Source organism: Gobio gobio (genome assembly GCF_949357685.1).
Source record: "Gobio gobio genome assembly, chromosome: 13".
Lineage (NCBI taxonomy): Eukaryota > Metazoa > Chordata > Actinopteri > Cypriniformes > Gobionidae > Gobio > Gobio gobio.
In genome coordinates, this window is record NC_137106.1 from 41,558,772 (window position 1) to 41,582,754 (window position 23,983).

Consider the following 23,983-nt stretch of genomic DNA (forward strand, 5'->3'; position numbering starts at 1 on the left):
ATTCTTTAATTTTAATACAACGTAATATTAGGGATGCACCGAATATTCGGCCACCGAAAATTTTTGGCCGAAAATGTCCCAAAAGTGCATTTTCGGCCGAAATACTTTTCACCGAAACAACACGGCCGAAATGTTGTGATGACGCAAACAGAAACCGCGACCTGCACGTGCTTGTCTGAAGCAACATGTCTGCGGTGTGTACGCATTTCAGTATTGAGAATGAGGAGATACGTCATGGTCGTGGGCGGAGTCTGAGCCCTACACCATTCTGGGATCCCACGCTATCGGTTGCCAGGGGTAACATTGTAAGAGCGATACAGAGATCAGAGCAGGAAAGACGGCTCAAGGAATTATCATCGCGGCGTTTAAGCGGAGAAATTACGAGAAAACTTAGAAGAAATGGAGAAGAAGAGGTCTCTTACAGGGAGAAACTTACTACCAGCGCCAAGCTGAGGTATTTAGAGAAGCTGATATCAAAAACGTTGACCCATACAAGCTGCCACGGCAGAACTCCGAACTCTTTAACTTACCACCTTACACTGAAATGTTTCTATAAATATATTTCCTGTGCATTCTGAATAATAAATATATCTCCCCACTATCCTGCAGCAGTCCAGTGCTCGTCATCATAGCAGTGTTTTTCTCTTACTGATCATATTTTATACCTGTTGAGTTTATATTTTTAAATTAATTTGACTAAAAATTTAAATGATCGTTTGTGTGCGCTGGTGCTTTTATTCCAGCCTTCTTAAGTAGAATGAATGCTCGGTACGTGCCTTAAATGAATGTAACGTTAACAATGTTAAAGGAGCTGTATGTAGGACTGTGGCCAAAACTGGTACTGCAATCACTTTCAAATGACTGTAGAGCGGTGTCTCCCCTCTCCCCCTCCCCCTGACTCGAGGTTGCCAGATAGGCTGCAGGATCCAGCAGGAACGAAGGCTGCTACACGGAGCTTTCAATGGCAAGTGACGTGTCGTACACAGTAAGTTTTTATTCTTTCTGTTAATTATGTTCATGCTTCAAGAGTGATGTTTTGTGAAGTAATTATGAATCGCAAAAATTTACTAATGGCGATTAGCCAAATATAATCGTAAATATGAACGCTCGTATGTGAAAGTACATTCCCACATGAAAAAATACTATAGTAAAATTACAGCAAAGCTAAATAACATTAGCAATGGTCATACAGGTCCACTTGCAGCATGTTTTGTCCACTATATATGCGAAGAACGAATGATGAATAATTTTTACTGAGGTAACGTTAGGCTACAGTCTCAAATACGTTTTCACATTGCCATATATAGGCGTGCTAATGTTGTTTTCCTCAGCGTCCCAGCATAATGACAGAGAAACGGGCTCTGATAATGCATTACTAATGTTAGCAATGACGACTCGCCGTTTTTATTTACCAAACAATTCCTTAACGTTACTGTAAGCAGCCAAGTCTATTACTTTAAGCAGCTGATGGCTGCTGGAAGGTGCTTGTTAAAGGACGCGCTTGTTTGCATTTTTATTCACTGCAATGTCCACACCAAGTTAATATGCTTACATTGTAGATTTATTTTACTGTGACTGGTCCTCATTTCTAGTAAGCAAGAGCCCAACAAACAGTCAATAAATCCACAGTTCCAAATCCTTCACCAGTACAGATTTCCTCAGCATGGCATATAATAACAGTGTAGCATAGCTTAGCGGTCAAAAACTGTGTGCACCTTCCCTCCAGCAACACATGTCACCTAAAGGAAGGTTCCTACCTATATTCAACCACCAATTACCCAAAAGAGAGACCCCTACTGGACACACACTTACATAAGGTTTAAAATAAAGACAAAATGGCTCTTACATACCGGCCCCTAATTGGGATGAATCAAACATACCAATTCCCAACACATAACAAAGAGCCACACATAAATACAAATAGTGATACTTATCACAAAACCCCTTAGCCCACGGACTCGTGTAAAAAACAAAGCTTCGCTACAGGCCTGTCTATCACACTGGTTTTAGTTTGTAAACGGACAGAGCGAACCAACCCCTTTGTGTCAGGGAATGTTTCCAAAACTCTTCCGAGTGGCCAGGAACCTCGAGGTGCTGTTGGATCCATAATAGTCACAATGTCCCCAGGCTTGAGGCTATTCTTAGTTTTATTCCATTTCTGCCTCTCCTGCAGCAAAGGTAAGTATTCTCTGACCCATCTCTTCCAAAAGAGATCAGAAATGTATTGGACCTGTCTCCACCTTCTTTTTATGTACAAATCATGTGCATCAAACAATCCAGGAGATAATGTCGGTTTTCCTTTCAGCAACAGAATATGATTAGGGGTCAGAGCTTCAAGATCCATTGGATCATCAGACAATTTGGTGATTGGTCGATCATTTAAGATGGCCTCAACTTCACACAAAACTGTATGAAAACCATCGTCATCAAGCATCTGCTGTTGGAGAACTGCAGTGAGGATTTTCCTCAACATGCGGATGACTCGCTCCCAAACCCCACCATAATGGGACCCAGCAGGAGGATTGAAACTCCACTTAATGCCCTTCTGGCATAAAACTCCTTGAATGTTAGCCTGATTCAATGATGCAAGTGCCTCCTTAAGTTCTCTCTTTGCCCCAATGAAATTTGTACCATTATCTGATAGAAGATGCTCCACTTGTCCTCTTCTACTAATAAATCGGCGCAGAGCATTAATACAGGCATCTGTGTCAAGAGAAGTAGCCAATTCAAGGTGAACTGCTCTGCTGGCCAAACAGGTGAAGATGACACCATAACGCTTCGCTGTGCCTCTTCCCTTCTTCACCACTATTGGTCCAAAATAGTCAACACCCGTGTTGGTAAATGGTGGATGGTCCGGCAGAATCCTCTCCTTGGGTAGGTCAGCCATCTTCTGCCCCATCATCCGGCCATTATATCTTTTACAGAAACAACATTCTGCTATGACCTTTCTGACAGCTGAGGTAGCGCCTGTAATCCAATACCTCCTTCTTAATGTAGACAACATGTGGTTACGCCCACTATGGCCAAGCTGTTGATGTAAATCCTTCAGTATGAGGGTAGACACATGCTGATCTTTAGCTAGGAGTAATGGATATTTTGTGTCTTCTGGTAAAGAGCCTCGTGTCAGCCGCCCTCCGACTCTCAAAAGCCCATCATCCAACCATGGGTCCAACTTATAAATGGTACTCTGCTTGCTTACTATATCCTTTCCAGAAGACAAAGCAGCGATCTCCTCAGGGAATCTTTGCTGTTGGCAGTAGCAAATTATAGCCAGCTCAGCTTCCATATGATCTTCTGCTGACAAGGTTTGTCCTCCTGTTGCACTTTTAACCATCCGCCTCTTTTGTACCAAGGCACTCTGCTTGTTGGCATCAGCATTATCTGACTCCATCCTCTTGAGAGTTCTTCTCAACAATAATATCCTCTTCAACCTAAGCAACCAGGCAACTGCTACTCGAAGTTTCCTCCAATCTGAAAAGTAAGCCATCAGCCAATCTGTACCCCTCAGTGAACCTTGAGTAGTTACCACATTTACAACAGCTTCTTTCTTAACCTCGAGGTCATCAACCCATGCTGCAGTGTGCACAAGATTTTTGGGCCAATCCTCTTCTGCTTTGTACAGAAACTTGGGACCTTCTATCCATCGGCTTTTCTTAATAAAATCTCCAACTCTCCTTCCTCTGGATGCATCATCAGCTGGGTTCTCCTTTGAGCCAACATATCGCCACTGTGATGTCTTTGTGCCTTCTCTGATAATAGAGACTCTGTTTGCAACGAAAGTATGAAAGCGCTTGTCCTCATTCACAACATACTTGAGCACTGATGTGCTGTCTGTCCAAAAGACAGATTCTTGCAACTGGAGTCTCAGCTCTTTCTTTAACATCAGGTCAACACGAACAGCAAGCACAGCAGCAGTTAACTCCAAACGGGGAACAGTGATGACCTTTAAAGGTGTTACTCTGGCTTTGCCCATGAGGAAGGCAACATGAATGTCACCGTTGCTATTCTGGATTCTAAGGTAAGTGACCGAACCATACCCCTGTTCGCTTGCGTCTGAAAAATTATGAAGCTGAGCATTTACGCAAGACCCACAGCTTATGGGCTTAACGCATCTCTCAACTTTAAATTCAGACAGTGCATTCAGCTCCTTCAACCACCTTGTCCAGTCACGCAAAATGTCGTAGGGCACAGTCTCATCCCATCCTACATTCCTCCGACATAACTCCTGTAGCATGATCTTAGCAGGTAACACAACTGGTGCCAAAAACCCAAGTGGATCGTATACTGAGCTGGAAACAGACAACATCCCACGTCTTGTGCAGGACTTCTCCTGGACCTCCATTTTGAACTTAAAGGAGTCAGTTTCCGCACACCACAGCAATCCAAGTGCTCTCTCAACAGGCAGGCTGTCCCTGTCCAGATCCAGCTCCTTCCACTCTTTGGCTCGGTGCTCCTCGGGAATGGTTTGCAGGACAGTGCGCTTGTTGCTACTCCATTTTGTCAGAGTGAAACCTCCTCGTTGACAAAGAATGGAAAGGTCATTAACTAAACAAACCGCTTCATCTTCAGAAGCCACACTCTTAAGGCAATCATCTACATAGAAGTTTTCTTTGAGAGTTTGAACAACCTCTTCTCGGAACGCAGATTGATGATCATCTGCTGTTTTTCTCAAAGCAAAGGCAGCACAACTCGGAGAGGAGACAGCCCCGAAGAGATGGACAGTCATGCGAAACACTGCCACTTCCTTTGTAAAATCTCCGTTCTGCCACCACAAAAAACGGATAAAGTCCCGGTCCTCTTCTGCCACCCGGACCTGATGAAACATTGATTGAATGTCACCCATGACCGCTACAGACTCCTGCCTAAACCTCAAGAGGACTCCAATCAATGTGCTTGTGAAATTGGGACCTTGTAAAAGGACTTGATTCAAAGATGTTCCATTGAATGCAGCACCACAATCAAAAACCACCCTCAAGTTCCTCTTCTTGGGATGACGTACACCATGGTGAGGAATGTACCACACCTTTCCGCTCTCACATTTAAGCTGATGTGTGGGCACTTGCTCTGCATATCCCCTTTTGATCATTTCATTTACAAATGATACATACTCCTGATAAAACTGATCATCTCTCTGAAGTCTCCTCTTCAATCCAAGTAACCGCTGTTTTGCCACAGAGAAATTGTTAGGAAGATACACATTTTCTTTTTTAAATGGTAACTTCAAGGTATAATGGTTGTCCTGAAGCTTGGCAGAACTCTCTGCAATCTCCAAAAATCTAATATCCTCTCTTGACAATCCTTGCTCTTCTGCAGCTCTTTCATTGAAGTCATGGTTGTATTGTTTAAACAACATCTCTTCCAATCTACACACTGAAATCCTGTTAACCACTGCAGAACAGTCTTCAGCCTCAAAGCTACCTGAATGCAAAGGACCATTAATAACCCAACCTAATGCCGTTCTCATAGCATAAGGGCCATCCCCATGGCTGTTTATGACTTCCCAAGGCTCTAACATCTTAGGAGCGTTGTTTCCAATCAACAAATCAACGTTAGCCATTATGCGAGGAACTTTAACCTTTGCCAGGTAAGGCCACTTAGACAAATCTCCTTTAGACACAATGTTGTCAGAACTTACAGGCATTTGTTTCTGTGTGAGCGTTTGTGGAAGCTGATAGAAGATGTTACCATCAATACCAGACACTTCCAAACCTGAGAGTGCATATGCTGATACAACTCTTTCCTGTCCCATTGTTTGTAACAGAAACTGAGTTCCTCTACCAGAAAGATTAAGCCGCTGCATAAGACTTTCAGTACAAAAGGTCGCAGAACTGCCAGGATCCAGGAATGCATACGTCTGGATTATCTGATCTCCTTTACTGGCCTTGACTTGAACTGGTAAGATAGAAAGCAGACAGCGATCCTTTCCGGCCCCTGTATGACCACATGTTTCGGCAGATCCTACAAACTTGCATGCCTCCGCCTCCTCTGAACTGGCCATATATCTGTCAACATGAAGCACAGTGGGATGGTGCCGACTACATATCTTACAAGTCAACCGCTTGCCACAATTACGACTCATGTGCCCAGCACTTAAGCAACCAAAGCAAAGCTCTTTCTCCTTTAGAAAGTCCATCTTTTCCCTCTGCTTCTTCTTTTTGAATTGTTGACAGTACTCCAATACATGATGCTTAGCACACCACACACATAATGGAATCACTTTAGAACTGTTTGGTAGCAATTCTGTCCTCATATTCTTAGAGGTTTCCTCAGATTCCACTGGTGCAATGTTAGTGGCAAAGATGTTTCCCTTAATTCTGCCTTCTGGACATAGCCTTGGTCGATTAACAGGTCTTGTGATCGTTGGCAAATCCCTAATATCACCAAACAAGGGATCCATTAGGATGCCCACCTGCCTTTCAATAAAATTCACAAGATCTTTGAACAAAGCTCTACATTGAGTAGTTTCCAGAATATTATGTGCGACAGTTCTCCACCGCTCTCTGAGCTTGAAAGGCAATTTACACATAATAGCTCTCATATTGCTTGGCATATCTAACTCCTGAAGGTAATGCAGTTCCTCAGTGACATTGCAACAACCACGCAAAAAAAGGGCATATGATTGCAAAGCATTGACATTCTCCCCTTTTATTGCAGGCCAAGACAAGGCTCTTTCCAGATAAGCAGTGGCAATCTTATACTTATTGCCAAAATGTTCCTGCAATAGCTGTTTTGCCTTAGCATAGCCAAGGTCCGGGGTCATGTGCAAGCAACTACGTACTAAATCTTGTGGCTGCCCCCTGGTGAACTGTTCCAAGTAATACAAACAATCACTACCACTTGTCTTCTCCTCCACTCCCTTTTCAAATGCTCTGATAAACGAAACATACTGAAAAGGATCTCCATCAAATAAAGGTAAATCTCTGGCTGGTAAGGAGGAACAACGTTGCTGTTGGACAAGAGCTGATGTTATTTCAACTTGCTTTTGCATTATAGTGCCAATGTCACCATACTGACTCTGCATTTGTGGCTGAAGAATCATTTCAGATGCTTGTTGTCCATGTTGAACTGATTTGTCTCCTAATGCATGCTGAGCATTCCGCCTTTCTGGGTCCATACATTCATGCCAAGGCTGCTGAAGAATTTCCTGATATGGCACAGAAGAAGATGCTTGTTGTCTATGTTGAACTGATTTGTCTCCTAATGCATGCTGAGCATTCCGCCTTTCTGGGTCCATACATTCATGCCAAGGCTGCTGACGAATTTCCTGATATGGCACAGAAGACATCAAAGAAGGATCCACTGCTGGTACTTTGTTTGCAGTTTTACTATAGCCAACAAGTTCAAACTCTTCTGCCATTGGATTTAAGATAGTTGCAGATGCTTTCCTTTCTTCCTTTCCCAATTGAGACTTAACAACATGAGAGGCATTAGAAACACTGCGACTTTCAGAGGCCTTTAGGACTGCAAGTTTAGCATTGGATTCTGCTAGCATTGCCTTTAGTTCCAGTTGCTCCTTTTTCCTCTTAATCATCTGCTCTTGCTCCTCCAAGTCTTGTCTTTCCTTTAAAGCTGCCATACGAGTAAGCAGTGCAGCCTTATTTGCCTCGGCTATAATTCTGGCAGAAGAAACACTACTGCTTGTACTCGTTTTACTTGGATGTCTACTACCAACATTTGAAATACTGTCATCTGGATTGACCCCATCAACATTGTCATTCATGACTTCAGCTGTAGTACTTTCAACATTTTCAGTACGTGACACCCACATTTTGACTTCAGAAATACAATCATTATTCACAATCATTTTTGCCTTAAACCATGTGTCATGTTTTTCCTTCTCACTTTCAGGTAGCATACCCATCAAACTACCATGAATACCTTTTACTTCATCACACAAATCCAACAAATCAACAAAAGCACTTTGCACCTCTTTTACATTTCTTTGTTGCATCAGACCTTGTATCTTTTTCCTTAAATTAGTAGCTTTAGTTAATACAGATTTTCTATCACTCTGCAACCTTTCAACCTTTTCTACAAACGCTTTAGGAGTTAATTTCACAACACGTTTTTGTTTGTCCATTTGAACATCAACATCAGTAAAAACACTAGTGTTCAACTGAAGCGCTTCCATTGGCATGTGCTCAGCTTCAGTAGTCTCCATAATCTACCGTTTTCAAAGCACAATCAAAGTAAAAGGTGAATCCAGTTCGCACAATTATACTCTTTGACCACCAATGCATTGGATTTATGTCCCCATGTTGTGCACAAAAAGTCAAAAAAGATGGCCATTCAACAATAAGTAGCGCTACTAAACATACCTCTTCACGTTGGGCGCCATATGAACAAAAAGCTCCCTTACTGACAGTCGTAGAGCAGCTCCGGTGCCTTTCCACGCGCTGGTAGATGATCCCTGACCCAAAGCAGAGACGCACACATATAATCCACAGATATGCGATGTCCTCCTATCACGGCTGCAGCTGATCTCAGATGTGAATGAAATCGATGCAAAGTTCCTCCAACATTCCAATCAATCTCGTTCAACAAATGACGAAACTCCAAAGCAAAAATAGGTAAACTCAGTTCCTTTTGAGTAAATACATAGTTTTTGACTAATTATAAGCAGCCAAGTCTATTACTTTAAGCAGCTGATGGCTGCTGGAAGGTGCTTGTTAAAGGACGCGCTTGTTTGCATTTTTATTCACTGCAATGTCCACACCAAGTTAATATGCTTACATTGTAGATTTATTTTACTGTGACTGGTCCTCATTTCTAGTAAGCAAGAGCCCAACAAACAGTCAATAAATCCACAGTTCCAAATCCTTCACCAGTACAGATTTCCTCAGCATGGCATATAATAACAGTGTAGCATAGCTTAGCGGTCAAAAACTGTGTGCACCTTCCCTCCAGCAACACATGTCACCTAAAGGAAGGTTCCTACCTATATTCAACCACCAATTACCCAAAAGAGAGACCCCTACTGGACACACACTTACATAAGGTTTAAAATAAAGACAAAATGGCTCTTACAGTTACCTTTTCAATTCAATGACCCACCTCCTCCATCTGCGCTAACCTAATGTTACTTTGCACGAACATGCATAACTTTGTTCGACTGTCATGAATATTTGAAATGTCCATTTACATTAAGTACAAGTTAGCCAAACATAGATGAACCTTACCTGGCTGTCCAGGAGAAAATTAGCAACGTTGGCATCAGTCTTCAAATTATTCTCTGTTTTCAGCCGTCTCCATCTTTCAAAGGCATCTCTTATACAAATCCTTGTTTTATCTCGGACACTGTCACGACGTTTTTCTGATTCATAACGATTACGGCTGTTTAGGTTTCGTAAAGTTAGACATTGTTTATCCAAAAAGTTTGTAGCTGCAGCTGTGGTAACTAGAGCAGAGCTGGCAACCCGAATGCTGAAACACTACTGACTTTGTGATTGGTAGACAGGTGGAGGGTGGCGCTTCAGGCCAAAACACAACATGTCAACATCAACATCAGTTGAGGGCTGCAACTTCACTTTTAAAATGACAATATCTTGGCCTGACAACTGTTGTCAGTGATATAAGTATTTGAAATTAACATGATTTCTTAATGTCTAGTGACATATCAGGGCCATTTTATGATTAATTGAAATACATTTCTTACATACAGTTCCTTTAAATATTGAATTAATCTTAAACAGTGATGCACACAGTAGAGGAAAATGACAGTCAACTAGGCCTACCTTGAATATTAATTAAGCGTTTTGGGCATAAACATGTTTATAACATACAGTAAAATGACTGACAATGAAAAATGACAGAATAGTGATCAACATGTTTAATACAAATAAATAAAGGTTCGTATTGATCAGGTGTCTCACACTTCAGCATCGCGCTCACTAGTTAAGACCATGACTGACACCCTGTGGTGAAATAATGGCGTACGTTTACCAGCCGGTGCTTTCTCAGATCGGCTTGGGTGGATTAAAACTTCATGTTCAGTTGAGTTTGGAAAACTATGTACATAGTAATCATCAGAATATCTCTTCTCCAGTCTCTGTCCGAATCCATTACCTGGCGGGCAGACCCCCAAAATGGCGGAAGGGGGGCGGGGCGGGGCGCTGTGTCGTGACGACATCTCCTCATTCTCAATATCTGAGAAACACCCACGTCTGCTCCATGCACAAGCACTGACAGCGAGAGCTGCAGCAGCTCATGTTCTCGATGAGAAGAGGACCAGACTTCACTGTGAAACCGAACGGTTTCCGAATGCAATCTTTAACAGTGGGCATGTTTTAAGCGCGGAACACACTTCAATCCGAGTTCCCACACCAACATCGATCAACATGTATTACGAAATTCAAACGATAAATGCCGTTTTGACGCTCTTTAATGGCATCACTGATCACATCACAGTTCAAGCGCGGCGCGCGCGAACGCGATCATCTGTGAGCACGATCGATCATCTCTTCCTTAAGAATAAACATGAATGAACATCTAAGGTGTGTTGAGGATACATTACAACTTACTGTCAAGTATCATATGTGGTGTAATCGCTCAATCAGTGTTTCAACGGCGAAAAGACGTCAATATAACTGCTTGTAAACTAAACATTGTCATGTAACTTTAGCTTTAGCATCACATTTACCTCAGGCAGTCATTCAGTGTCCACAGAATTTTATTCACTAGAGTAAATCAACTCTTTCACTAAATATGTGACCTATATTAGCCGTTATATTCATTATATTCTACTTAATCTGTTAATGATATCTTGATTATTTCATGTATGTTTAAATAAACCTGTCATGAAAATGACAGACACTGTGTATAAATGATTATATTTCAACAACGAAGTGGATAAAAAACTATTTTATAATTAGATTTAGAAGTTTGCATATTTGCGTACTATGTTATTTGAGTGTTGATTATTAGACCTAAAAATAAATAGCAACTGAATTTAGGCTAATAGTTTGGGCTCTGTTGTTAAACTTTGGCTGTTTCCGAAATCGCCCCCTATACCCTCATTCACTATTCCCTACATTAGTCCACTGATATAGTCCACTTCGAAAACGAGTGAGTGATTTCGGACACTAAGTGCGCCGGAAAGGCTGCCGTTTTTGCAGTTTGGCAGCTCCAGTAATAATGAAAAGATTTATCCTGAACTCTGCTACGGAAACTAGCATGTAACCTTAATCAAACAATATAATAATCATCTTAAAAAGGATCATTTATACCTGTATGCATGATATTGGGCTGGACCAGTGCGGTTCGGAAGATGGATGGTTGATTGATTCAGCTGTGGGCACTATTTGAGGGAACAGCCATTTAGTGGTGTCCGAAACCATAGTGGACGTTATTAAGTGCACTCATTCAATCCCACAATGCACCACAATAACGAGTTTGCAACCGATGTATGCTCGACGGCTAGAGAATACCCATAATGCACTGTGAGAGTCGCGCCGTGCATTGAATGAATTCCCGCGTTTCGCCAGGAGATGGCATCGACTCACACACTTTTTAAGACCAATGATATTGGGCCCACTCATCCTGATAAACACTGATTAAACGCGTTAGAAGCTTTATTGTCACTTTTCTAATATTTTCTTCATATTCATAGAAAATAAATTCCTTTCCGATCTGATATATGATGGAAAAAAGGATCAGTGCGAGTTTGGCAAAAGGCGGATTCAAACCTTAATCAATTTGCATCAAATCTTAACGTCATGCGTCTTATCCCTACACTATTGCTGCTGCTGATGAAGATTGTGTATTCCATAGGTGTGTCTTCCTCAACCAGACGTTTAAACAAGCCGATATATTTAAATATATTTTTTGTAAATTGCATCTACTCCAGTAAAATGTTTCTGTTAAAAGGACCCACTGACATTTTTTTGCTTCTGACGCCCATAATATAAATAGTAGCCTACTATAAAGTATGAAATATATAGGCCTACTATACTATATATATATATATATGTATATATATATATATATATATATATATATATATATATATATATGTATATATATGTATATATATGTATATGTATATATATGTATATATATATATATGTATATATATATATGTATATATATATATATATATATATATATATATATATATATATATATATATATATATGTATATATATTATATACAAATATTATTGTTATTTTTTTTAATTAAATGCTTATTAGTTACTTTATTATTCCCCTTTCCAAGTAAGTTCAGTGCCACACAAGTAAAGAGTTATAGGGTTAACTTCAAGCTTGTTGGCTCGTTTTTGGAGTAGTGGAGTAATGGAGAATGAGGGTACATTGGGCGAGTCGGACAGCGGTAAGTTAATTCATTCAGGGCGTGGCTCTCACAGTGCGTTGAGAGTACACCGTCTGGTTGAGTGAGAGAACGATTCAAAAGCATAAGGAGTTGTTTCTCGTTTGCTCTCGAAATGCTCTCGCGGGACTTTGCTGTCATACGCCGATCGGGCATCGTACAATATTCTCCAGCGCGTACATCTACTGTACACTCGTTATTGCGGTGCATGGTGGGATTGAATGAGTGCACTCAAAAACGTCCACTATTGTTTCGGACACCACTACAAATGGATGTTCACTCAAATAGTGCCCTATTTAAGGGTATAGGGGGCGATTTCGAACACAGCCTTTAATATTAATGTGCAAGTAAGGGCTCCCTATATAGTTTACAGCAATATCTTCAATAAACTTTTAGTTATAATTTAATTCATTTAAAGGGGCTATATGCAACTTTTCCCCCAAAATAAACGTAACAATAGCCTTTTTATTTTACCATTTATGACTCAAACATCTCCTGATGAGCATACTGACACCTTGTCCGCTCACAGTGGGTGCACCTATAAGCCTTTATCCTATTTTTCCAGCGCTGTCTGCGGATGTGACGTCACCACCGCTGCGAGAGCGAGCAGAAAATGAGAGCAGTTCTGTTTTTTGGCCACAGGTGTCAGTCGCGAGTTTAAATTTCAGAAAAACGCATATAGCCCCTTTAAGGACAGATACTTTTTTTTTTTTCAGTAAACCAATAAAAATAAAAAGCCATTTGGTAAAACTGCTGTACCGAACCGTCAGTTTTGTGTACCGTTACACCCCTATTCTACAGTTAACATATGGGCTATGGCAGTCTTTGTTTTGATACACTATTATGTTGAAGGCCTACAGAGAAAATAGTTGTATCTTTAAGCAGTTGCACTTGTTCTGAATGCACTTTCTTGTAGTAGTCCTACAGAGAAAAAATTAAAATGAACTAGACCTAAATGCACTTTGTTTTTATGAGAGAACATTTAATTTTAAAACCTTTCTGTAGGCCTGTACATTGTACATTAAATAATAAATTAGTGGGGTCAAGTTAAACATTTTAGTTAGAATTTTATTTTATACTGTGCATTGTTGCAATGTGCTAAATAAATATTGGCATAATTTGTAATTGATTTATTATTTGAAACTTTAATATTAATTTATGCAATTGCAATGCCTTGATTTTAGTAAAGTTAGTACACAGTCGTAGCCATAAATGCAATGGATTGATAAAAATAATAATTATAAATATAAAAATAATTGGCATAATTTTTTTAGCTTTTTCGGTTTTGGTTTCCTCTTTTTCGGTTTCGGCCAAGAATTTTCATTTCGGTGCATCCCTATGTAATATTCTGAGTTATTACCCACCTGTTTACGTACACTTAAGCCATAACTGACGGTGTTCATGCGAGATACTCCACACGATGGAAATTTTGACGTGTGCGTGTATATTTGACTATTCAGGCGCAAGGAGAACTGATCACGCATGCGACAGAGCGCTCACGCGAGGGAGCCCTTCTGTTGTGTGTCATTCAGTGCGCTTCTGCCTATCCCGCCTTCACTAACTGCAAGTTAATCGATAAGGATTTGTAATTGAATTGTAATTTTGTGAATTGTAATATTTTGATACATCGGTCTTGGCATTTAATTTGGCTGTAGGCTGAAATTATATTCAACCCGCCAAAGTGGCTAGTGGGAGTGGCTACCTTATGCGGGTAGATTTTCCTTGAGCTTCGAAGCTTTGGTAGTAATCAACATTGAATATTCGAAGCTTCGGAGGGAAGGAGCTGAACATATCCTTCTCTCTAATAAAGGCTGGAATCTGGAGATCCAGAATCTGGAGATCTGTATGCTCCGCGAATGGGCAATGAACTAGTGATACAAAACACACAGATCTGTTACGTCCCAGTTTTGATATATTATAGTAGCTAGTAAAAATAATTCTGTTAAGTTATAGAACAGACTAAGAGCCCCTATTTCTGCCCCTGGGGCCGGGCTTCGGGCCAATTTTGACGTCATACCTCAAACGCGGGCTTTTTCCTTCATTTTATATTTTAGACATTCATTAATTAAAAGAAACAATGAGGTGTGCAGCGCTCGTGGAAACAACATGAGACCATGACACCACGACTGTCAAGATGTGCACACATACATATATACACGCACACACGCACAGAAACATGCATGCGAACAGGAACTTGAATGTGACTATTAATAAAATAGTTTTTCAACCAAAAAGCTCAATGACATTTCTCAGTAGAAACAAAGTATACTTTTGTTTTCCATTTCATCTGTACCCTGCATGATTTGGTAAGTGTTTATTTGTATTTGTTTGCTGGTGAGGTGAGTTGGGTGTGGAGGCCTAGACATTGTCATTGCGCAGTGGCTGTAGGTATGTACATGCTGATGATGACAGTGGAGAATGTGTTTGTTGCGACGGGAGGTAGTAGGCCATGAAAATATTTGATCTGCCTCTCGCATGATCATATGGAAGCTTATGTGTAGCAATTTGCAATGCAATATGCAAAATGGCAATGCAATATGTAAAATGCAACGCATTTCAGTATTTAAATTTACATTTTCCATTACATGTGTGCAACATTTGGAGCAAAATGATAATTCAAATTGAATATAATTTACATTTGCTATTTCCTACACTAGTTTTAACATATAATTTATATATATATTATTATAAAACGCTTTATAAGTTTTAGAATTAAAATGTATTACAGAAATGTTCAAGCAAAAATTGTAGCAAAATTATCATTTAAATGTTATTTTTCTTAGTTGCACTTACACCACAGTTAAGATACTTGCGATTTACGTTTTCATTATGTCCCGCAATGAATGTAGCAAAATTCAATGTGGAATTGAAGATGCAATCCGAGCCGATCAAGTCTCCGCCCCGCCCTGTCAATCATCGCATCAAGGCGAGGCCAGGTGTTGCAAACATGGCGGCAGCAGAGCTATTAGAGCGAGGCGTTTACTGGCAGATGAAGTGGAGCAAGAACACAGAAATATGACGCGTGTCTGTCAGTGACTGTTCTGTTAGACCAGTACGTTTTAAGAACCATAGATATTTATGGTTAGAACGTCTCTCAGAGAATGCACCTAGCGCTCGTGTTCCTTAACATGAGTGTGGTCGCGTGTCTGCTGAAGTGAGCGGTGGTTTTACAACAGGTTATTTTACTTTCAAATAATCATCTTAGACAAGCTGTCCATGATTACTGTTTGCTATATCAGTATGGTTGTATATTTTCAGGATGCTTCAAAAGACAGTTTTTCTGACACATTGCTTTAGGTAATATTATCTATCTGTGTGGCAGCAGAAGCATGTCTTGTTGTTACTATGAACAAACACAGACATGCAATGAGCAAACCTACTAAGTTATCAGATCCAAGCTGTATAAATGTTTATTCTCTAATTTTACACGCAAGGTCTCAGAGGAGAGAGAGAGAACTGAGTGTTTTTCTGTATAATAATTGCACTTGAACATATTCTTTTATCAGGGATGTATTAAGCCATGTTCACTATACCTCTATGATATCTTTACATGATCTGAACTCCAATCTATCGTCAAGAAACTTTTATTTGATGTATGGCCCACTCATGTCTTAGAGAAGTTTGGCTATGGCAGGCCCATCAGCATTCTCAGGGGGCTGCTGATAACATCACTCGCATAAGAGGATATAAGCTCTGGTCTCAGACACAACATATCCACATGCTTCTCTAGAAAATTAACTCTAATGATGTTATACCTTTATTCAAATTGGCTGTTTTCATCAGTTTGTTTAATTTTGAAATAGGTGGTGTCTGATGCTGCAGGACAAGGCGTCACCATCACAGGAGACAAAGCCTTCAACAACTGGAACTGGCCCAATGCCGTCATCTTCGCAGCTACAGTTATCACAACTATAGGTAAGGATCTGGTCCATTTAAGCAGTAACTTGGAGAAATAAAGGAAAATAGATTTTCTTAGAAAAATAAACAACAACTGATTAATATATTTATGCTACCATCATTGACACACAATTTTTTTGTTTGTTTGCTTAATACTCAAGAAATACGTGTTCAGACTGTAAATGGAACATCAAAGTAATAAGATAAATTGTATTTACTATAAAGTGCAATAAGTTTTCACCAAAAAAATTTTTTTTCCACAGGTTATGGAAATATTGCGCCCAAAACGCCTACAGGGAGGGTTTTCTGTATATTTTATGGTCTTTTTGGAGTGCCATTGTGTTTCACCTGGATCAGTGAACTTGGAAAGTTTTTTGGTGGAAGAGCTAAACACCTTGGCCAATATCTTACTAAGAAAGGAGTAACATTGGTAAGGGACAACCACACACAGCCATTGTATTTAAAACTTAATAAAACTATAATAATAGCTATGAGAACTTCTAACTGCATTTTGAAAATCAATTTTTATGTTATAAGGTTGTTCTTTTTTTCTTTTTCTTTTTTTGGCTTCTCAAAGCGGAAAACACAGTTCACCTGCACAGCTGTCTTTCTGTTATGGGGTGTGCTGGTCCATTTGGTGATTCCTCCATTTGTATTCATGTCTCAAGAAGGCTGGACCTATATCGAGGGCTTGTATTTTTCTTTTGTCACTTTGACAACTATTGGTTTCGGTGATCTTGTAGCAGGTGGGTGTCTTGTTGTTAAAACTGCTTGTCATCATGGATCACTTGAGAAAATGAATAGACACTTGTGGTAAATGGTAAATGGACTGCATTTATATAGCGCTTTCAACAGATCCATGGCCATCAAAAGCGCTTCACATATTGCCTTACATTCACCCATTTATACACCGATGGCGGTGTCAGCCATGCAAGGCACCATCCAGTTCGTTGGAAGCAGCTGGGATTAGGTGTATTGCTCATGGACACCTCGACACTTGGTCTGAGCCACTGCTGACCCAAGCCAACTTAAGTCGATCGATCGATCGGGAATCCATGAGCCCTAAATGCAATGGAATTTACTGTATATTAGTCAACAGTAAAAAAGAAATATGCTGCAAACACTGAAGTTTTGTTCATGGTGTGCACTGACAAAGTTCTGCAGTTTACATGTACTTTTACATGCAACCAAATAATCCATTAGAAATCGGATTGACTGCTTAATCGGACTGAAAAGCCTTCATGTGCTTACAATCGATCGGATTGAGCTCGATCGGATTGAAAGGGGTGGTTTATTTCTTTTCCAATCCGATTGAAAATCGAAACTGAAAGGACTGCACATGTGCAGTGACGCAGAAATAGTATAATGATGTATGATGCGCGGAGCAAAATGTTCTTCCTGTTGAATAAAGTGTCATATAAGTGAGTGTCCTGTCATTCTAAAATGATTCACTCAGCGTCTGTGAAGTGGAGCAGGACAACATCCCACCAGTCCTTGTTTCGGATTCTCATCCACAGACGGTTTTGGGTTTTGGGCATAGGATGGGGCATTTTACTGCGTGATAAATACAGTATAAGCAGCATGGCAAAACGAAATCTGTTCATTGTCTCCAAATTATGACCAGAAATGGATAAATATAAAGTCTGCGGTTTAAAATAAATAACCAATGTAGGAGAATAGTTATTATGCACAAACAGCAGGAAACTTTGCATATTTGTGCAGTGTGCATATCAAAAAGCAATTCTGATTTGAAGCTTGTGACACAGCGTATAAACGTGCACATCAACTTTGTTTAGCATTCATGTAAATACTAGATTCAGATTCAGCAATCGGAAATGAATTGTTTCTGATTGAAACAAAAGTTTTGCTTGTAAACCTAGCCAATGTCTACTTTCCTGCACAATTTAGTTCCAACCTTGACCTTTAACACCCTAGTAATGCTGAAGACCTTGATTAACTTGTTCAGGTGTATTTGACTGGAGTTAGAGGGAAAACTCTGCAGTAAAGAGGGAGGAGTGTAATGAAACCCTTTTTTTTTCTTTTGTTTTTCTTAATTTTATAATTTGTATCAGGGGTAGAAAAAAATGTCCACCCCTGGAGGGCCACTGTTGTGCACATTTTTAGCTCCAAGCCTAATCAAACACACCTGAACAAGCTAATCAATAGCTGTCTCATTTCGAAGGCTGCATCCTCCAGAGGTTGCATTCGAAGGCTGCATGCGTCATCAAGGCTGTCTCATTTCAGAAAAGTAAGTAGGACACTCTGAATGTGACCTTCAAATTCCTGTGAAAGAAGGGCGCATTTGGAGTGTTCGTGATATGTATCCTTCGCTGCTGCAGATAACCCACAATTCTTTGCAACTCCGGCAGATATACAACCCCAAATCAGAAAAAGTTGGGACAGTATGGAAAATGCAAATAAATAAAAAAAGAAGTGATTTCTAAATTTACTTTGACTTGTATTTCATTGCAGACAATATGAACAAAAAATATTTCATGTTTTGTCTGGTCAACTTCATGTAATTTGTAAATATGCATCCTTTCCTGTCATTCAGACCTGCAACACATTTTTAAAAAAGTTGGGACAGTAAAGCATTTACCACTTTGTAATGTTGCCATTCCTTTTCACAACACTTAAAAGACGTTTAGGGACTGAAGACACCAAGTGATGAAGTGTTTCAGGTGTAATTTTGTCCCATTCTTCCTGCAAACAAGTCTTAAGGTGGGCAACAGTACTTCGTTGTCGCATTTTGCGCTTCAGAATGCGCCACATTCTCTATTGGAAACAGGTCGGGACTGCAGGCAGGCCAGTCAAGTACCCGTACCCTCTTCCTCCGCAGCCAGGACTTTGTAATGTGTGCATAATGTGGTTTTGCATTGTCTTTTTGAAATATGCATGGACGTCCCTGGAAAAGATGTCTTCTTAAAGGCAGCATATTATGGTCCAAAATCTCTATGTACTTTTCATCATTAATGGTGCCTTCACAGAAGTGCAAGTTACCTTTGCCAAGGGCACTGACACAACCCCATACCATGACAGACCCTGGCTTTTGGACTTGTTGCTTGTAACAGTCTGGATGATCCTTTTCTTCTTTGGTCCGGAGCACACGACGTCCATTCCTCCCAAAAAATACCTCAAATACTGATTCATCTGACCACAGTACACGTTTCCACTGTGTGATTGTCCATCCCAGATGCCTCTGAGCCCAGAGAAGTCGACGGCGCTTCTGGACACTGTTAACATAGGGCTTCTTTTTGGCACAGTACAGTTTTAACTGGCATTTGTGGATGTAACTACGTATTGTGGTACTTGACAAAGGTTTGCCAAAGTAGTCCTGAGCTCATGTGGTGATATCGCTTATAGATGAATGACGATTCTTGATGCAGTGCCACCTGAGGGATCGGAGATCACGGTTGTTCAGCTTAAGCTTGCGCCCTTGTCCTTTACGCACTGAAATTCCTCCAGATTCCTTGAATCCTTTTATTATGTTATGCACTGTTGAATGTGAAATATCCAAATCTCTTCCTATCTTTCTTTGAGGAACATTGTTTTTAAACATTTCAATAATTTTCTCACGTATTTGTTGGCAAACTTGCGATCCTCGGCCCATCTTTGCTCCTAAAGGATTAGACCTTTCTGCTTTTGTACCAAATCATAATTACAATCACCTGTTGACATCACCTGTTTCAAATCACATCATTATTTAACCATTTTACCTCATTACTAGCCCTAAATTGCTCCTGTCCCAACTTTTTTTGAAATGTGTTGCAGGTCTGAATGACAGGAAAGGATGCATATTTACAAATGACATGAAATTGACCAGACAAAACATGAAATATTTTGTGTTCATATTGTCTGCAATGAAATACAGGTCAAAGTAAATTTAGAAATCACTTTTGTGATTTTTTTTTGATTGTGAATATAGTAATATTTTTCTACAAATTTTATAATTTGCCTCCATCCCAATACTGAACAACGCGACATACATTCACATCACACGTTAGTGGTAGAGTTATACTCACGGAACACTATAGATATTCACAATCAAGAAATTATTTGCATGCTTTTTAAAGCCTTGCCGGCTCATTCCCTTTTCTGAGCGCGCGCACTAAACGCCTGTCAAACACGTGATTACTGAACTAAGTAGTTGTCTTACTGCGCTAATACTTTCAAATACACACAAGGTTAACATAAACACAGTCGGTTATGTTTAAAGTGAAAGTAAAATCGTGTGTGTCTCTATATTAGATGTGTAGAGGTCTTAAATTGACAGCAGTGCAGTAGTGAACACTCTGTCCTTTTAAAGGGACAGTTCACATCTCAAATAATGGCATTATTGACACACTCTAATATTGTTCCAAACCTGTATTCATTTCTCGATGACAGAATTTTCATTTTTGAACGAACTATCCCTTTAATGTTAACACAACAACAAAAGACAAAGAGAAAATCGCTCATTGCTCTTGACTGAAAAACGAATACAGTATAGCTTTAATAAGAATCAATGTATATTTTATAGTGAAGTCTATGTAGTGTTTTATTTTTACATTTATTCATTCAATTTCATACCTAAATGCAGCTGTACAGCTCTGAGCTGCCAGTGTAAAAAAAAATATATATATATATATATATTTTTTTTTTTTCTCCTTAACCTCTTGCTGTTCCTGTCGTCTAAGAATAGAATAACAAAAAACTGATGTGACTAGCCATCAGAACCGAACCGAAAAAACGATTTTAAAATTATATCCCCAATTTTGTATATATATATATATATATATATATATATATATATATATATGCATACACGCATACACACACACACACGTTTGTTTTTGTGAAATGTGAGGACATTCCATAGTATGTAATGATTTTTATACCGTACAAACCGTATTTTCTATCCCCTTACACTGCCCCTACCCATCACAGACTGTGCAGTTTACTTTCTGTGAAAAAAAAAAACTTGTTCTGTGTGATTTCTAAGCATTTTGAAAAGTTAGGACATGGGGAACGTCCTCATATTTCACCCTCTTTTTGTAATACCTATGTCATACCCATGTCATTATACACATTTGTGTCCTGATATTTCACAAAAACATGCACGCACGCACGCACACATATATACACATACTAAATGTTTTATTATATATATATATATATATATATATATATAAATAAATAAATAAATGGGGATGATTAGGAACCACACACCAGCTGATTGGTGGAGAGGAGACAGAGTGATGAAGCCAATCATATAATTATATATATATTATATGATTGGCTTCATCACTCTGTCTACTCTCCACCAATCAGCTGGTGTGTGTGGTTGGCATTCTGACGCAATATGGCTGCCATCGCATCATCCAGGTGGATGCTGCACATTGGTGGTGGTTGAGGAGATTCCCCCCTTCTATGTAAAGCGCTTTGAGTGCCTAGAAAAGCTCTATATAAATGTAACAAATTAACAAAGGTGTTAACGTGATCATGCTAATATCATGCTAGATGGTAATGGTAGTAACAAGCAAAATCATGTTAGAAGTCTGTTGAAACATCTTAAAACGTAGCAACTTGTAAAAACATGTTAGTAAAATGTTAATGTTAAATCATGCTAGTAATGTGCTATAATCTGATAGAAACATTATAAAACATTATAAATTTGCTTAATCATGTTAGAAACATGCCAACATGTTAAATCATGCTAACATTTTTTTTGAATTTATTTAATTAAACTGTAACAATCTTTAGATAACTTAATGCAAATAAGAACTCAATATATAAATCGTAAGATTAAACGCCTAACATTAAGGCATTCACATTCATGCATTTTGTAGATGTACAAAATAATTTAAAGGCTAGTATAACTAGTCTCTAAGTTACAAATTAAAATAAATAGTTGATTTCCAGAATAAAACTGAAGTACACGCTGATATTCTGTACCAAAAAAAGTATGGCTTTATTTTCAGTGGGACACAAAAGAGTAGCATAAGGTAGCATAAAAGGTAGAGAATAAGAGACTGCTAATCTGTCACCATTAACTATCATTGCATCTTTTTATATTAAATAAAGGAATGATGATTGAGGCTGAATGCATCCACTTCCACTTTGTTGTTCCGCAACAAAAAAAAGACACATTTGTAACTATTGAAAATAAAGGACAGAGAAATATAGCAGATAAATAGTTTTCCTTTACAAAGTAAATTTTTATATATATATATATATATATATATATATATATATATATATATATATATATATATATATATATATATATATATATATATATATATATATATATATATATATATATATATATATATATATATATATATATATATATATATATATATATATATATATATATATATATATATATATATATATAGCTCTTGCAATATTCATTTATGGCCCTTTGTTATATTTGCATACATTTAATTCAGACATGCAAAATATGAAGGTGTTATTGGAGCAAAACAACTAAGCACCTGTGACAGTGGAATTTGTAGTTGTAAAGAAAAGCCACACCGGTGTCAGTAAATTTGACTATTTGGCAGGATCTTGGATTGTTGGGTTCTTCAACGCTCATCCTGGATTTGCTGTCATAGCAACAGGTCCGTAAACTTAAACCTGCTCGAGAGCAGGCTTATTTAATGTAAACAGGATTAGCTTGCATCCTTTTTAAGCGGCGTTGATACTTAAAATGTCCCAACCACTGCTACTTTATTACAAGAGTTCATTACTGAACCAGGGGCAATAATATTTTTAAATAATAATAATAAATGTATTTGAAAATAATATTATAATGTGTATAATACTATAAACCCAGCCACTTGATTGAGAGATTTATTTGTGATGGAATAATAACTTTATAATTTTATTGGAGGTTTACACGCATGTTGTACAGTTAATCTGAGCCGTGCATTAATGTGAGTGATGATGGATATTATGGGAGTGGCTTGATGCAGCGCAAGAGATGCAGATAATTTGATATTGACCCTTAAGAAACTTTAAAACTGTCAAAAATGTAATTACAACATTGAAATAAAAAAGTAAAGGGTGTACAAATACTATATAATTGTGAATCATATTCATCTAAACACATTTCATTTATCTATTATAACTTATGTTGGTTTGGACGTTTGGCTGTTTCCTTATAAAGGTTCAGAAATGTGTTTTTTTCTTTTAAGTTTTTTTGCCAGGTGGCTTTTTTAATTATGTCATTACGTTGCGGTCTTGCCGCCAGCTGATCGCTGCATCACTGATCGTGGTTTCGCGAATCGATGCATCTGCCCTCTTCAGGGAACACAAGAACGCACAGTAATAACTTAATCCAGATATTTTATTCCAATTCGCAAATTCGTTTGAAGAACCAAATTATCCAGAGATCAGTTATCCCGATTAAAAGATCTGGGATCTGTCAAATCATCTCAGATGTATTAAGGGAGGTATGAAAAACGGACCCCTTTACAGTGGAGTAAGATCAGCGACAGAGCCATGGCCTTCCTATCTGATAACGTGCTCAGACAATGGGGAGAGGGACCAAACGTAAGGGAGTGGTTCACTCAGATCTGTGTCCTGTGAGATGAACTGGGTCAACAGAGCTAAGTTCATTTCTTCTAATCAGCTTGAGTCAACTACAGTTCATATGGCCTTGATAAATGCTCATTTACTTTAAATGGCTTTTATGTAACGCATGGATTGGACTTTTCTTTTTATTACTGAGACTTGGTTAAATGGTGCTGATATGAGCCCTCTTGCTGAACTCTT

At 38.9% G+C, this 23,983-nt stretch overlaps 1 protein-coding gene across 1 annotated transcript in view; it reads left to right on the plus strand.

The window, feature by feature from the left end:
• Positions 1 to 23,983, plus strand: part of kcnk5a (potassium channel, subfamily K, member 5a) — a 71,513-nt gene that overhangs the window by 41,915 nt on the left and 5,615 nt on the right. Inside the window, exons 2-4 of the mRNA XM_079832393.1 lie at positions 16,129 to 16,240; positions 16,486 to 16,652; positions 16,800 to 16,968. Coding sequence (XP_079688519.1) covers positions 16,129 to 16,240; positions 16,486 to 16,652; positions 16,800 to 16,968 — 448 coding nt within the window. The remainder of the gene's footprint in view (positions 1 to 16,128; positions 16,241 to 16,485; positions 16,653 to 16,799; positions 16,969 to 23,983) is intronic.